Genomic DNA, 16,149 nt, shown 5'->3' with positions numbered 1-16,149 from the left:
TGCTTTAAATAGCACAGTACTTAACTTCTCAATTGCAAGATTTATGTTTGGGTGATTTGCATAATTTCTTTTGAACAAATCATACACTAATTTGGAGCTTTTAGCTTGTGCACCTAAAGAGCATAATTTGCCTTCCACAATGCAGTCTGAGTGGATTTGGTTTCATTTCGTCCATTACTAGAGTGACGTATAAATGAATTAAACAGTGTGCAGTTGTTGATGGACAGAGTATCATCACACACTGTTGTGACTACTCCCTCAAATACTCCCTAGAGGAGAGAGCTGACATTGGGAATCTGGAATCCATTACACCAGCCCTCAGTGGACTTCAGCCCCTGTCATCCCTCAAGGTCCCATAGAGAAGCTGGGCCGTGTACTTCGTACGTCTGGCCAACCTCGACTCTTCTGGCCAGCCTGGACTCTCCAGCGCCCCAGAAGTCATGTTGAACCTGAAATCTGTCCCACAGGAGACCAGCACTCCACTGCTGCCTTCAGCCGAGGCAGTAGAGACTGCAGTGCAAACACCAGCATATTATACAGCACAGGTGCAGTTAAAAGCGAATAGGGACTCCCTTCTTTATTAGAGATTTATCATGGCTGTTAGTGGCAGGCTTTCATTTTCATATGCTTAAATACGTGCTCTTGCTTTCTTTCCTCTCACTGTCTGTCTTCCTCTCAGTCTGTTTTTCTCAATCTCCTTACAACTTGTCTGTCTGACTTTGGAAAGTAGTGGATTCCTCCACTCTATTTTTATTTCCAATATTACTCCCTCACATTATCATGGCAAACTGGACAACTGAAACATCACATCTACATTAGATACAATGAGTGTTCAGACCATTTTATTTATTACTTTGTAGAAGCACCATTGGCAATAATTCCAGCAATTCTGCGTAAGTTTTACTATCTCTTTAATGTAATCCCATTCTCCCTTGAAAATCCATCAAGGTCTGTCAATTAGAACTGAGTGCATCAGTGTTTTTAGGTTACCTCCTACTGTTTTCATTGGGTTTCACTGTGTGGGACCCTGAAGGACATTCAGACTTCTTCAGCCAATCCAGAAGCATCTCCATTGCAAGTAGTAAAGCCCCATGCTTCATTGGAATATTTCGGATGGTGGCATGACCTGGAATGTGGCATTCAGGCCAAAAAGTTACATATTTTGTCTCATCACACCAATAAGAATCTTCAACGAGAATCTTTTCTTACATTTTGTGAGTCTTGGATTTCAAGGCTTTCAGCTTTTTCTTTCTATGTACTGTGAATTATAGGACCTTGTTTAGAAAGGTGTGTGCCTGTAATTCATGTCCAATCTACGGAATTGTTTTACAGTTAATGAGTAGATCCTCATTTACGTTTATAACACAACAAGGGGTCTGAAGTCTCCAATAAACACAGCATGCTCTTCCTTTAAATCTCTCTCTGTACTCTACAGTATGTCTCTCCTGCTCTCCTTCCATAAGTAGTAGCTCTCAGAGGGAGACCAGGGCGATTCCTGCAGTGCACTTCAGATAAGACACAGCAGGAAACTCTCTTCATCCCTCAACTGTCTCCTCACTTAACATTCTCCTTCCCATAGGAAATAGCCCCCATGTATTCAAAAGCTACAAAGCACTGTCAAGGCATATATGCAGGAATATAAGCCATGGCTAACCAAGTGGCTTTTGCACTTGTGAAGGAAGCAGTAGCGACACATACAATGCTTCTCGAACGAACATTCAGCGGAACGGTCTCGCCAAGCCTTGCAGTGCATTGTTTATTGTGTGACTCGTTTATGGAGAAGTAATTGGACAGTCTTATAGGATAATAAAAACAGAAGGATTCACTGCCTTGCATTTTGCGCCTGGTCACCCACATTGACTTGTAATCGGCATCACATGGGTCCAATCAATGGCCTGATAGCGAGGCTATTAAGACCCAGTGAAAGGTAAAAAAGGCCAAGCAGACGACTATGACTATGTTTGATGGCTCTTTATGTTCTGGTTACCAGACGTGCTTTAGTATGCTCTCTGCAGTAGTGGACTGCGGGAATGCAGAGAAATCTATCATGAGTAGGTGATGATCTAAGGCAACTGTTTAAATAGGTTGCTTTTATTGTTGTTTCTCTTTGTATTGAAATGCACCACTTATCCAAATAGAGCATTTTGACCTTCAAAGTTTTTTAGGGGGATAAAGGGAAAACGAGATAAGAATGAATAAGGTGGATGGGTAATGGCTTTGTTGTGATTCTGTTAGCAGGCATTAGAGCCTCCAGAGTCTAATAGCAGAGCAGCACCTGCACACAGCCAAGCATGCTCACCTCTGAAGTACCACGCTGGCACACTGACACATAGTGTTGAGAGTTGGTCATCTGTGCTTCTCAGCAAAGCTTTGAACTGCTTTGAACACCGTGGCAGTGTCGAATCTGGTAGATCAAAAATGGTGTGTGTGTTTACTTATTGAAGTGTGGTGCGTTATTTACTGAGCCTTGTGGCATTTGACACTGGGAGGTGTTAATGTGTCATTGTTTAATAGGCTGCTGTGTAGAGAGAGATAGAAACTGGCATGCTTTAGGGGAGGAAAAAAGATACGTCATATCACACACTTTCTCCATACACATCCAGATCTCATGCTCTTTCCAAAAAGAGGTACACACACACACACACACACACCCTTAATGCTCAACTATCAAACTGCTTCCTTGACATCAAAGCAACGTTGATAAAGCAGACACCCATGCCAGACACACGTACAGGTATACAAGTGCGCGCTAACAAATAAGCACAGGCAGGAATATTTAATTCATTCACCAAGAGTTTGTTTTTGCCTATTTATATCCATTTAATTTGTGGCTGTGCTCCAGTGTCATGCTGCAGGCTGTAGGGTACAGGTGTTTTGCGTTCTCTCGTAAGCAGACAAATTGACAAGCGTAATAATTGTATCAGAGAAATGCAGATTAGATGTGTTTATTCAAATGCGGTTATTGTTGTGGAGGAGTGGATTAGTAACTACTCTCCTTCACTCCACAACTATCATTGAGGTTTGCTTCAGTTTCACTTGTGCTGCACTGGAGCCTCTCAGTGACCAGAGGAGAGCGGAATATGGCAAACTGACCGACCTACCAAAGAGTTTTAGCACATGCATTTTGCTACACAGATAACAAATACATACACATACTGTATGTCCACAGACACCGTCTCATCCCACATATTTATACTATCCAAGCAAACATTCATACACATGTTCTTAACCAAGCATACACACAGTGTTATAGACTCTGACACACCAAGGCAATAGCGCAGGGTAGCATACATACAACATACACCTCCACACTCCCCTGCCACCTGTGCAGACAGACTGTGGGGTCAACTGCTCTCTTACTGTGTCACTTTAGCTTTGGCTCAGGGCCCAGCTCAGTTCAACGCCATGACCTCCCCATGTGGTCACGCTCTCCCCCTGCAGTTAACAAGTCCACACTCTGAGCTGAGGTAGAGAATAGGGACCTAGTATAAGCATTTATTTCCAGTAATATAGCTGGAATACCTCCTGTCCTCCAGTACTTGTTTTCTTGTATCTGTAGGGATTCTCATTTCTCATTAATTGTGTGTGTGGCTGTTTGGAGATAAAATTCCAATTAATGAGGATGTTCCTTAAACTTAGAGACAAGCTGCTCTGCAATACCTGGGGACTCTGTTTTTTGATATGGCCTCCTCTTTTTTTTCCACTTGCCAGGTTTCCACACTGACCATGACCAAGACAAACAGTACTCTGTTATGTCATTGGGCAGCCTTTCTGCCCAGTTGATATTTCTTAACTCTTAGCTTTTAGATACCCAAGGCAATTTTGGGAGGCAACACAGATAGGCAAGGCTTATCTCCTATATATATTTACAGACAACAAGGTGCAACAAATATCTTCTGACAATAGGATGTCCCGATGCCATTTAAGGTGCACTATTGTGAGAGTAAAATCTGTTTAATCAGCGGAAGTCACAGAGTGAAGCTGCAACAGGCATTCTGTCTAACTGAGATGCCATAAATGTGCGTGCCCAGATTAAACTCTGCTGCCTGCTGGGTATGGTCACTTCTGAAACCGTCTCCATGCACAGGAAGCGATGAGAAAAATTCAGCTCAAAATTAAAATGTAGTCATTATCTCTACACACCCATATCATTTGAGGTTCAAGTGAAGTTTGTAGGACCACCACACAGCGGGATAGCACTATGGTTTCATCTCAGCCTTTTTTCAAACTTTTGAATGAAAATGTTAATGTGTCTTTTTAGAGCTGCTTTCCAAAGCTACCTGGTCCACACAAATGTTACTAGAGTGCGAGCTGAGAAACCTCAGTGGGGAAAAAGGCTCTTTATATGCCATTGCCTACATTTTAAATGGATGTCTGCCGATAGGCCTAAAACATTTCACATATGATTATCGTGACAGGGACTGGGACTCCAGGTTAATAAGATTCTGACTGAGTAGCAAGACATGAATTCAATTGTGATTCTATGAGAATTCACAGATCCAGTTTCTCTTTTTTTAATCTTCCCCTTAAGATTTAAAGGAATCTACATGTATGTGTCTGTGCTCAAATATGGCTTCTGGAAAAAAAAATAAAGGATTACAGTTTTTCTTGATTGCTTTGATACAGCAGTCAACTCAAACTCCACATTTTCAAAACCGTTAACACACAGGTGGCACTCATGGTCAAAATGAAACATTTTGTTTGCAAAAGGCTCTAACCATGCCAAAACATTTAAAATATGCAACAAAAGCAAATTTTGCATTCAAACAACACAACTTGCAAACAAGTGTATGAGCTCTTCCAATCAACCATTACACAGTGGACAACAAAATACAAAATACAGCACTCGTACACTGATTCGTCCGTACAGTGCGAATCAGTGCACCATTGCTTGTCATTGTAGCCTATTACTGTACGGAGCTTTCATGCTAGTGCCATTTGTTGTCAAATTTGCCTTCTTGCAAAGAATTGGATCCAAAATCAGAAATGATTTGATGCAAATGTTATTGATTCCATTGATTCTTATTTTCAAACTGTGGCTGAAAACTGAAATACTGTAAATATTACACAAAATACATGTAAACCAAAATAAAATCTATTAGAGTATATGAAAATTAAGAAAATAAATCTATTACAGTAAAGTATAAACATCTATTACTGTAGAGTATAAGAAATAGCCACTATTGATACTCAGTCTCTTCTGTCTTGACGATGGGGCCACATGGCCTACCCTTGCTGACTGATTGCTAATTGAAGATTTGTGTCAAGGAGTGTCAAACAGGTGCTTCAGTGATTTCATACTGATGTAGGTAGTTTCTAATAGTTAGGAACAGATGGTTTCTGTTTGGTTACCATAGCTAAAACAATGGAGTTTGGACTGCTTGAATGACATCCGTGTTAACTGTTTGCAAAAGTGTGGGGAAAATGCGTCAATCCAATGAGAAAGGGTTAACACATTTGCAAGAGGTGTCTTCTGCTCTGCTGAGACAGTGATGATGAAAACCAAGTGGATCCCAGTTTCTTTAAGCAGGTCAAAGCAATCAAGAAAAACTGTAAATATGAATTACTAAACAGACATTATTTAAGAAGTTCCCCATACTTTGAGAGTTACGCAGCACATTCGCCAGGAGTCATTCTTGATGCCTAAACATCTCTCTCAGATAGCCTAAGGCCAAGGATGATTGGGAATGTCTTGCTGCGTGTCTGCCTAATCTCTGGGATCTCTGTTTTCTTCATTTTCAATCATGTCGCCATCCATACTACTAGTGCTAACGTTACCACCATCAAGCCGCAATGATTTGCCGCCAATGAATGTCGCCGAATCCGTCGAGTCGTTTTGTAGTGGTGTGTCGATTGCAACGTACAGTATATTCCCGTCCAATTAGATTGAATTCGGTATTGATGACGCGAAAAATAATAACGGTAACTCCAGTGAAATTATTTGAAACATTTTAATGAGGACTAGATTAGGACTGTATTTAAAGCAGATTCTGGTTTCCAACTTCGCTCCAGGTGTGTCTGTTAAAACAAGGACGGAGACAACTTCTCTCTTTTGATGCTTTATTAAGATCCAGCAATGTGCAACCTAGCTAACAGGTGAACACAAACAACAGAATCACTAGCTAACTTACTTTAAATTTGCAAGATCTATAGACCAATACAACAACAGGCTTACATTAACTGACAACATAAGTTACACGACTTTTTTCTCTGTGTGGCGCGCGCCCGCTCGCGGTGTGAGGCGCGTTTCCGACACGCACTCACCCTTTTGTACAAAACGAAAGTAACGAGCAGATTTTCTAAAATGTAAGGAGTAGAAAGTACCAATATTCATGTTAAAATGTAAGGAGTAAAAGTAAAAATATCTGAAAAATCTACTTGAGTACTGTAACAAAGTATTTGTACTTCGTTACCTCCCATCTCTGATTCTAGTATTGGGGGGAAAATAGGCACATTCACAGTCATAACAAGGACTAAATCAAATTGTAATCTATGGTTGTTGGTAGTTAAGGCTTTTGTATAAACCACATACAATTAAGTCATAAGTTAAATCTTTACTTCATAAGTAGTATGTGAATACTCATCCTGAGCCTTTTTTAACTTAACAAAAAATATTTGACTAGTGTAAATCGGGACATGTATTCGGATCGTGTCTGCCTTGCTGTTTTCCTGTATTCAATGCAGGTGTGTGTGTGTGTGTGTGTGTGTGTGTGTGTGTGTGTGTGTGTGTGTGTGTGTGCGTGTGTGTGTGTGCGTACGTGTGTGTGTGTGTGTGCGTACGTGTGTGCTTGACTGTCTTTCAGAACACACCGGTGGGCAGATCAGTTTTCATGGTAAACGCCACAGATCCAGACCAGGGCACTGGAGGCAGCGTTCTTTTCTCCTTCCAGCCTTCATCTCCCTTCTTTTCCATCGACGGGGCCCGAGGCACCGTCACCGTCATCAGACCCCTGGACTACGAGACAACCTCATCGTACCAGCTCACTGTCAACGCCACGGTCAGCACACACACATCGCAGTACATTTCTGTCTACATTAGCCAACACACCGAGTCAAATGAATGCACATGCATTTGCTGATCTGAACGTTTTGTTTCTATCAGGATCAAGACAAAGTGAGACCTCTGTCTCGGCTTGCCAATTTAGCTATCACCATCACTGATGTCCAGGACATGGACCCCATTTTCACCAATCTGCCCTACAGTACCAACATAGAGGAAGACATTCCCCTGGTCAGTAATACAATCCCACACATCACACTGCAACAGCTTTTATCCTATTCATGCAGCTTTTATGTGAAACCCCCGAATCTGTCCATTTCTTTCTCTCCCATCCTTCTCTGTTGCCAACTTATTTTATAGACCTCGTTGCTCATCCCCAGCTCTTTGTGTCCCATGTTCATACTCCTCTTTGATTATTCAGGGGGTGTTTGGAGCAGTTGCAAGAGAAATATGGTTAAAAGTCGAGGCCTAAGTTATTATCAGGGCAGGATCTCACCTCTCATCCTCCCTCCTGAGCCTCTCCTCCCCAGGAAACACACACACACACGCGCGCAAACTCTACCCTGGGCCCCTACATACAAGTGTTGGAGGCTGTAATTATTGTGGGAGATTTACAGTCTTGCTTTGGGATGTGTGGCCTCTAGCAAAGGTCACTGGGGCTGTAGGATTTACTGTATCTCACCATGCTACCTCATGTGCTCATACTGCTGCATGTGTGTGTGTGAAGTATGAAGTCTTTGTATTGTAGGACTCCCTATGACCTTACCTTTGTCTTTATTGCAAGTAGGTTTGTAATGGCTATTTAATACACTGCGTGTCTGTTTCCCTGTACACTATTATGTTCACTCCCCTGACTTTGCCCTCTAAAAATGGTTCCCAGGTGGCTAATGGTCCAGCTATTGATGTTTACACTCGGGGGGGGGGGGGATTACACACAGGGGCATAATACTGTCCGTACTTATTTCTGTTCTGTCTCTCTCTCTCACGATCAGTTTTATTCTGCCTCTCTCTAAGTCTCTCCCCTGACTCACCCAACCTACCCCACTCAAACACCCGCCCGCACACATCGCTCGTCCCCGGCCTGCACACGCTGTAGTAGAAATGTCAAGTGCTACATTTGCATGCATATTAAAGGTCCATGACAGAGTCGACGCCCGGTGTCTCCCCAACTCTCTGATTCATCAACTGTCACCAGGAAGGTCACAAGGGGAGGGGGACTAAGAGAGAGGGAGACGTTGGGGTGGAATGGAAAAAGGTGGAAGGAGTTGGGTGAAAAAAGTTAGATGATGAAATAAAGGAGGAGAAAGTTAAAAAGAGGGGCATTACGTTGGATCACAAAGTTGACATTGGTGAATGGATTCCAGATTTCTCACAGCAGCTGAGCAGCGTTAAGCCTCAGTAATACTGCCTTGGAGTGTTGAAGCTCTTGCCTCTAACAGTAGGACAGTGTGTAATCCTGTTACTGCAACGTTGTAGGAGGAGGTCACGGCAGGCGTGCAACCAAAATCTGTTACTGAGGCCATTTGACCCCACAACAGATACAGACAGGATAAGTGCTTAAAGTAAGACAGACACAAAAATGCAGGCCAACAGTGCCACTGCTCTTGAAAACGCACACACGCAGACACACACTTCCGATGCCCTCATGTGCTATTCTAACAGGCATGTGTCATTTCCATTAGACAGTGTTGGGCAGTGATAAGCCGAGGGCGTGCAGTGACAGAACGAGTGTCAACTGTTCTCAAGGCCCATGACATTTACACGTAAAGGGATATCAAACTTGGATCCCTGTCATAGGTCATTTCTCAAAGGTGTGAGTGCATGCATGCATGCATGCACACACACACACACACACACACACACAAAACCCCCGCCCCCTCTGTTTCTGCATCTGTCTTCCTCAGTTCCTGCTTGTTTCTCTGTGTCTTTCTTTTTCTCTAGCCAATCAACCCGTCATGTGTAGAAAATGTTGACAACAGAGTAGAAGAAAATATTTTTTTTTTTCAGATGAAATCACAGGGCAGGGTTTTTGGCTGTTATAGATGTGAATCCATGCTGCTTGGACTGACGTTTAAGCTCCTTCTAGGACAAACACAATTTGGCTGTCAAATCAATGAGGAGAGAGAGAGAGAGAAAGGGAGAATGGGTTGGGGGGTAATGCACTGTAATGCTAGAAAATGAAAGGATGAAGAGGGGGGTTGGCTTCGGTATGGGGAAGTGTGTGTGTGTGTGTGTGTGTGTGTGTGTGTGTGTGTTTTGCAGGAGAGGGAATGTATATTTGACGGTTGATTGAACATATTCCACTTGTGTGGACAGCTCGAGAATATTGCTCATATTACTTCAGCATCGCCTCTTCTCCTCACTCTTTCTCTGTCCCTAAATCTTCCGTGTGTTTGGGTGTGTGTGTTTCCCTCTCAGCTAGTGATTGGTGTGAATCAGTCTCTCTGAAAGGCTTGTAATTGATTCTGCTGTAATTGGTCAATGACAGAAGATGCTTTGGCAGAAATGGAGCATTGGTTGCGAGTGAGAGAGCTAAGGGGGGATGTGAGGGAGCAAAGGCGGGTGGTAGGAGGAGAGAAGGAAGGACATTGGGAAGTAGGGAGGGTCTCTCCATCTCTCGCTGCAGCACAGGGGTTTTTAAGTATCACCACCGTGTCTGATTGAGGCACGAAGGCTGGGAAAGCTCAGCAGATCAAAGACTTTTCAAACAGCTTTCTCTCTCTTTCTTTTCTTTTTTTTTTAACCATCATACTGTGGTTTTGTCGAGTTGTGGACTGGAGAGTTTTTAAACAATGAAGGGAGAAATAAACGGCAAACGATGCTAAAGCAAAATGAAATGCTGATTAAACTGATAAAATAATGCAAAATATGATAAAGGCCACTATCGAGGGCAAAAACCATATAATAGGAGTCTGATTATTTCATGTGCCGATAGCTGTTTACTGTGATACTAAGTTTCTTGTCATTGGTAACAGGTCAGGTTAAAGTGGAATCTACTGGAGAAATCCTTACCAAAAAAAAGTGACTGTGAAGATAACATGCAGCTTATACTGTGTGTGTCTGTGTCTGTCTGTCTGTCTGTCTGTCTGTCTGTCTGTCTGTCTGTCTGTCTGTCTCTGCAGGGATACGAAGTGCGGAAGATAACAGCCATTGACCAGGATCTTGGCCGACCGAGAGGCATCGGCTACACCATCATCTCAGGTCTGAGTCACATAATCAATCTGACATCCACAGTACAGAGAGGGGAATCGAGCACTTCTTATCATAATCCCACAGCAATAATAGACAAGTCTCATCAAGCAACTACAGTCAATAACCACAGAGAGCAGCCTCAGAATTGGAGAATAGGCTTGCCCGTAAGCAGTTATTAATCACTGTTTGGTGCAGTTGTGCAGAAGTCAGCCTTCATTTAGTGTTATCGTTCACACGTTGGCCCGTACCATCAAAACAGGATTACGTTTTTTCAGAGTGACAAATTTAACCTTGGGCAGAAGAGTGTGATCCCAGGATTTTCTGTTGTTTCCTACTTGTGTTGTTTGATTGTTTTATTAGATATGTCACACAAGCAGTTTGGGCAAAAGGTGCTGAGATAAAGTGTCCGTGCTAATGACCACCTTATTGGGCCGCCTCCTCATACAATCCATAGCTTGTGCTGGTGTTACTATATCTGAGAGTTTTACTTTAAAGGAGATGAGAGGAAGCTGCAGTTTGCACAGTGCTGATAAGGTTATAATAGTGATCCTGCTTTAATATTCCTGAAGTGTTTTCTTACTGTACCTCTGCCAAGGATATGATGTTTGGGCCTGCCAGTTACTTTGTCTGCCTGACTGCAAGGAAAATATCTCAGAAACTCATGAACAGTTTCCCATAAAACTTGGTGGACAGATTTACCTTGTGGCAAGGAGCTTAAAGTTAGATTTCTGGTGTTGATCCATATCTAAGACTGTCACTATTAAAGGTCCAATATGTAATATTTGTACTGTAATAAATCCAAAAATGACACCAATGCCTCATCAGATATTAAGGAAACATGTTAAACTGAAATACTATCTTTTCTGACAACAATGCTAATGTCAGTATTTTTTCTTGTTGAAATTTACATTCCGTGACGGAATTTATGTTTATGTTTTGATCTGGGTTGCCAGATATACCTGTAAAAACGTAAACCCAGCGCGCTACAGCTGTAACGTTAGTACAGCCATTAAAGCAGCACACAAACGAACAAGATCAACGGAGATAGCTAGGACCCTTGCTGTCATCAGGTCAGCTGGTAGCTGCTATCATACTCGTTTTTCCTGCCGCCACGGCATCACTATTTTATGAATGAAACATGGCGGAGAAACGTAAAAGTGCTGATAACTCCTCTGTATCAAAAAAGAAAGTAAGGCTCTATCTCGAGACCTACCTCAACATCAGTTTCGGGAGGGGGGAACTCAGCTTTTCTTAGACATAAGTAGGGGGGGCGCCAAGGAAAAAAGGTTGGGAACCACTGCCTTATATAATCATTCTATCACCCCTTTAACTTGATTATCAAATATCTCATGTAAACTTCAATGATTGGGAAATTATTTTACTTGAATTCTTGTGACCTATTTGTGTGCATTAAAGCCACTGAATGTATATTTGTTATAGATCTTGTTCACCTTATATTTACTTATTTTGATCCAGATGTCCTGTTCTTGTCAAAAATGATCAGCAGACGGCACGTTTAACAAGTTATTGTAAGATGCAGCAGTTTTTTTTGCTTACCTCCCTAGTAAACTCCATATGCCTATTAAGATAAAACACAAAATTTTTGACTCAGCGGTCCATGCACTGATGTAATACCGCTTTAATACCCCTGTAGGGTGTTCATTTTAATCACAATCAACGTTTTGATCCTGAAGGTCTAACAATCCCTCGAAGATGTGTCAGGTATGAAACATTGATGTGGGGTGAAAATAAACACCAGTTGCGAGGATTGCAGCGTGTTGACTGTATCCTTTAAACTCTACATGCCCCCTGTCGAGCCCAATAAGGCCAGGATGGAAGGACGTTGGTGCCTCCAGTATTGCCAGCTGGCTGATAAGGGCTGGCGCTGCTTGATAAGCCGGCTGCACCATGGGAATTTTGCATGATGAAGATGTGCATTGTTCTGCCATCTGCTGAGTCACTGCCTGACCTCACCGCTGAACGAAGGAATTTAACACCGTGTGTGTATGTGTTTGTGTGTGTTTGCATGCATGTGCACATGTATTATTTGTGAGTGTCTGTGCTTCATTGCATGCGAGCACAGTCCACAGCCCAACCCACTTATTCATGGAGCTCACCGTAAACACTTTGCTCCCATTCAGTGCACACACCTACTCAGTCTTACTTACCATCTGCTGCCACATGTTGTATTGTTGTGTGTGTGTGTTTGTGTGTTGTGTTTGCTGCAAAGTTCAAGGGCTGAGTTAAGCTCTAGAGGAGAAGAGCATTAAAAAGACATTAATTAGGTGTTGCGATGTATTCCCAGTCGTTGCAAAATCAAGAGTTATAGCACTGCACTAAGCCCTTATGGAGATGGAGCCTGTAGGCTTGATAAAATCATTATAAGTGTGATAGATAATGGAAGTTGAAGGGTGATGTGGTGCCAGTAGATAAAGGTGGGAGGGTAAGGTTGTCAGATGATGTGTGTGTGTGTGTGTGTGTGTGTGTGTGTGTGTGTGTGTGTGTGTGTGTGCGCGCTTGTACATGTGTACGTTTGCGTATGTCTCTGTCTTTTAAGGCTCATGTGCTCTGCTGCAGTCAGATTAGTGTGAGGGCGTGCTTGTTTGCAGACTCAAGTGTGACTGTGCCTTAAATGCCTTCCCGCTCCTCGCCCCGAGTGTCCTCAGAGACTGTGGCTCACTCCTGCGGGACTCGTCTCATTACTTCGGTAATTAAGATAAACGAGGTTTTAATTGCAGCTGTGATTTATGCTAATGATTGTGGGACTCAAGATGAGGATTTCCTCTCCCTCCTCCAATCAGAGGGCGGATCTGGGATTTGATGTGTACAAGAGATAGAATCACTGCAGCGCTCTGCCTCCAATGTTGCAGTTGTTATTGTTTAGGATGGTGGAGATTATGCAGGGCAGTTCTGATGGTAAATCCCTGGTCCACGGGGTATGATGTATCCCTTATTGGACCTCCGACCTACTGGTCTCATATCTCAAAGGTCAGTACTGATCAGAGCTATCTGTAGGCTTTTTGCTACTAAGATTTTATTTTCAGACTGCTCCGACAATTCTTGGTTGCCCTAAACAAACATACTTTGTATCATTGTTGATGACCAGCTTAGACCAGCTTAAAAGCTGTATTAACCCTGTGATGTTTGCTTGCAAAACTATTGAAACAAACAAAAAAATAATATTTTATTAATTTCTAATCCACCAGTAATCATGTTAGTATGTCTTAGATTGCTGAGAGGCATGCTGGACTGAAATTAAATCAAAGCTGTGAGAGATTTTTGTGATGGAATGAATTTGTAATACCATAGTAATAATAATATACAATAAAAATAATATAATACTGTAGCCTATCAGACAAGGTATTCACAGCTAGTAACATCACAAAACCAATGATGATAATTGGGGTTGTGTTTATTAATGAAGCCTTCAAATAAAAACAAAACATGTACAATGCCATTACATCTGCATTGAAAATAAAATACAAATAATGAAATGTCACTGGCTACAGAAACCCTGTGAGCTTTTAGGCTTTTGCTGAGCGTGGTAAGCAAAAAATTGTTCCAGGTTGTGACTATCTGACTTGGGCCGTTTGAAATAGTGTGATGTAGAGCATCCTGGGACATCCTGTCATCTTTTGTGCTGCAACTATCTTCAGCCTGACTAAACAAATGATTTTAAAGATAGGTTATTAGCTATTATTGATTATATAATGTGTTGCTTTGTATTAAAAAATTAGCATTGAATAAGCTTTCATATTTTGTCAATGTCATATTACACTTTTGACTTATATTAAGGCTGTGAAATGATGAAAATGCCTAGGCATCAATTTTGTCTGTGAAGCTTTCACAAACTTTGCCAGTTCCACAATAGGCAATACAAATATGAAAGATAAGGAAAAACTGCACTCTGATGGAAGACAGACAGAAAGTGCAAGCTAGGATTTTTTGTTTAAACTTTTGGTTAAGTTTGGTGAATTAGTTTGTTAGCGCGTTTAGATTGGTACCAATGCATGCCTGGTGTTTTCCCGTTTAATTCAATACCAAAGTCTTCATCCTAGCAGCAAAAGTGAGCTCACTTCAACCTCTCATATAATACAACCAACAGAAATCGTGGTCAATCCGCAATTAATTTCTAACACGTTTAATGTTTCAAATTAACCTAACCGAAATTATTAAACATGTTAAGTTTGACAGCACTAAATGGCACGGTAATTTTCATAATTATGATGCATACCCATGTTGATAGCTGACTATGCAATTCACTAAGATATGGACAAAGGCAGCCAGCTATTATGTGTCCTGCTCCTGGCACTTACCAGTAGCCTACCTCTTGCTGATGTGAAATTAACGTCTAATAGTGTAGGCCTACTCTTCTTCCTCAGTTTTTTTTTTTTTTTTTTTTTTTTTTTTTTTACGTAGCACATAAGTGATCGTATTAGCACCCCCTGCTGTTGGCTGTTAATATCGCTTTATTTGACTTTTTTTGTGCCGACTTTCTGGACTTTTTCCGAACTCACAGATTGTCAGTCCGTCCTGTGTTTGGCCAAATATTTGATATGTGATATAAAAAAAATTAAAAATGTAAAAAAACGCTTGCCTTTATCTAAAAATCTCACCTGAAAAGACTTAACATCTTCTGTAACTAAATGGAATGCTTCCTTCATTACATTTTCTTATTTAGTCACTTATTTGGCCACTGGCAATATTATGTCATGTGATTCTTTTTACAGTTTCTCTTAATGTGCACTAAAGACCTGTTTAAAGGTTCTGGTCTAAGCTCATGCTGGTAATAAAGTCATTAGGAAATGCAGGGAGGATAGCAGAATAATTTAACAGGTGTGCAGGTATCTCTGTGTTGAGTATCAACCACTTGTTCAGGGAATCGATATCTACTTGCTCAGTCTTGTTTCACTGGTTGCTATGACTCCAGTCACTGTCGATGTAAATGACCTTTTCCCAAAACGGTTCTAGTCTTACACCGGCATGATCTCCATTTTGACCCAAGATTTTACATCTTTTAGAACAATAACTATCGGAAATAAACTTACTAGCTCAACTGAGGGTTAAAAAACTGTACAGAATAGTCATATATATCATATTTGTTTCTCTGACATAAAGTTTAGAGGAGTTGTGTGGTTGTTCACAGGGATACATTTTTACAAAAGGTAAAGACCAAATATGTATAGCATGTATAGACCATGGGTATTTAATTAAAATGTAAAGAGGTCCAGTTACTAAAATTTCCTCCTAGCAAAGGTCCAAACCTCCATAATGTCTAAATTGCGACCTATAGTCTACCCCTATGTCTATCAGATAAAAACAACGTACAGTTCCAACAACTTTTCAACAATATTCATTGTCAATTTTCAAAGGATACTTTTAACATACACACACATTGATCTTGTATGTAAAACAAATGGCTTTCCTTACAATAAATAAAATGAGTCCTAACACAATGAACGTAAGGTTTACATTTCAAGTAAAAGACAGCACGACAAAATCTTCTGAATAAAAAAGTACCCTCTTTTAGAAAAAGAGCAAACAGAGCTTTGAGCATCCTCTTTTATCATGACTTTTTTTTTCTTTTCCTAGAGAGAGAAATGGGCCTGTGACTGGCTGCCAGTAGACTGAAGCTTGGCTTGAACGGAGTTAGTTCGGTTCTCATGCACATGTGTAGGTGGTCATTGGTGAGCCTGGAGCGGTACTTGGTGTTAATACTGGGGAATGCTGACTCACAGCTGTAAAGGCCTTTTTATAGTTGTGCGTCGAATCGACGGCGCAGGGTCCGGCGTAGACGCAGACCCCTCTGCGTCTACGCAGTACCCTACGCCGTAGCCTGACGTGCACCTCTCGAAAAATGTAACTACACGTCGCAGTGACGATCGTCGCAGCGATGCACGTCGCTCGTCCGTGGCTTGGTAGCGTTGCATTTCCCCCTAGTCATTTTCTGGTTCTCC

General features: G+C 41.6%; 1 protein-coding gene across 5 annotated transcripts in view; it reads left to right on the top strand.

Annotated features, from left to right (window-relative positions):
* cdh23 (cadherin-related 23) overlaps nucleotides 1-16,149 on the top strand; it is a 207,775-nt gene that overhangs the window by 83,862 nt on the left and 107,764 nt on the right. For all 5 annotated transcript variants that reach the window (XM_028603317.1, XM_028603313.1, XM_028603314.1 and 2 more), the window contains 3 exons: nucleotides 6,804-6,998; nucleotides 7,103-7,231; nucleotides 10,123-10,201. In XM_028603317.1, the coding sequence (XP_028459118.1) occupies nucleotides 6,804-6,998; nucleotides 7,103-7,231; nucleotides 10,123-10,201 (403 nt within the window). The remainder of the gene's footprint in view (nucleotides 1-6,803; nucleotides 6,999-7,102; nucleotides 7,232-10,122; nucleotides 10,202-16,149) is intronic.

Source organism: Perca flavescens, chromosome 17, assembly GCF_004354835.1.
Source record: "Perca flavescens isolate YP-PL-M2 chromosome 17, PFLA_1.0, whole genome shotgun sequence".
Classification (NCBI taxonomy): domain Eukaryota; kingdom Metazoa; phylum Chordata; class Actinopteri; order Perciformes; family Percidae; genus Perca; species Perca flavescens.
This window is presented reverse-complemented; position numbering and strand designations above follow the sequence as displayed.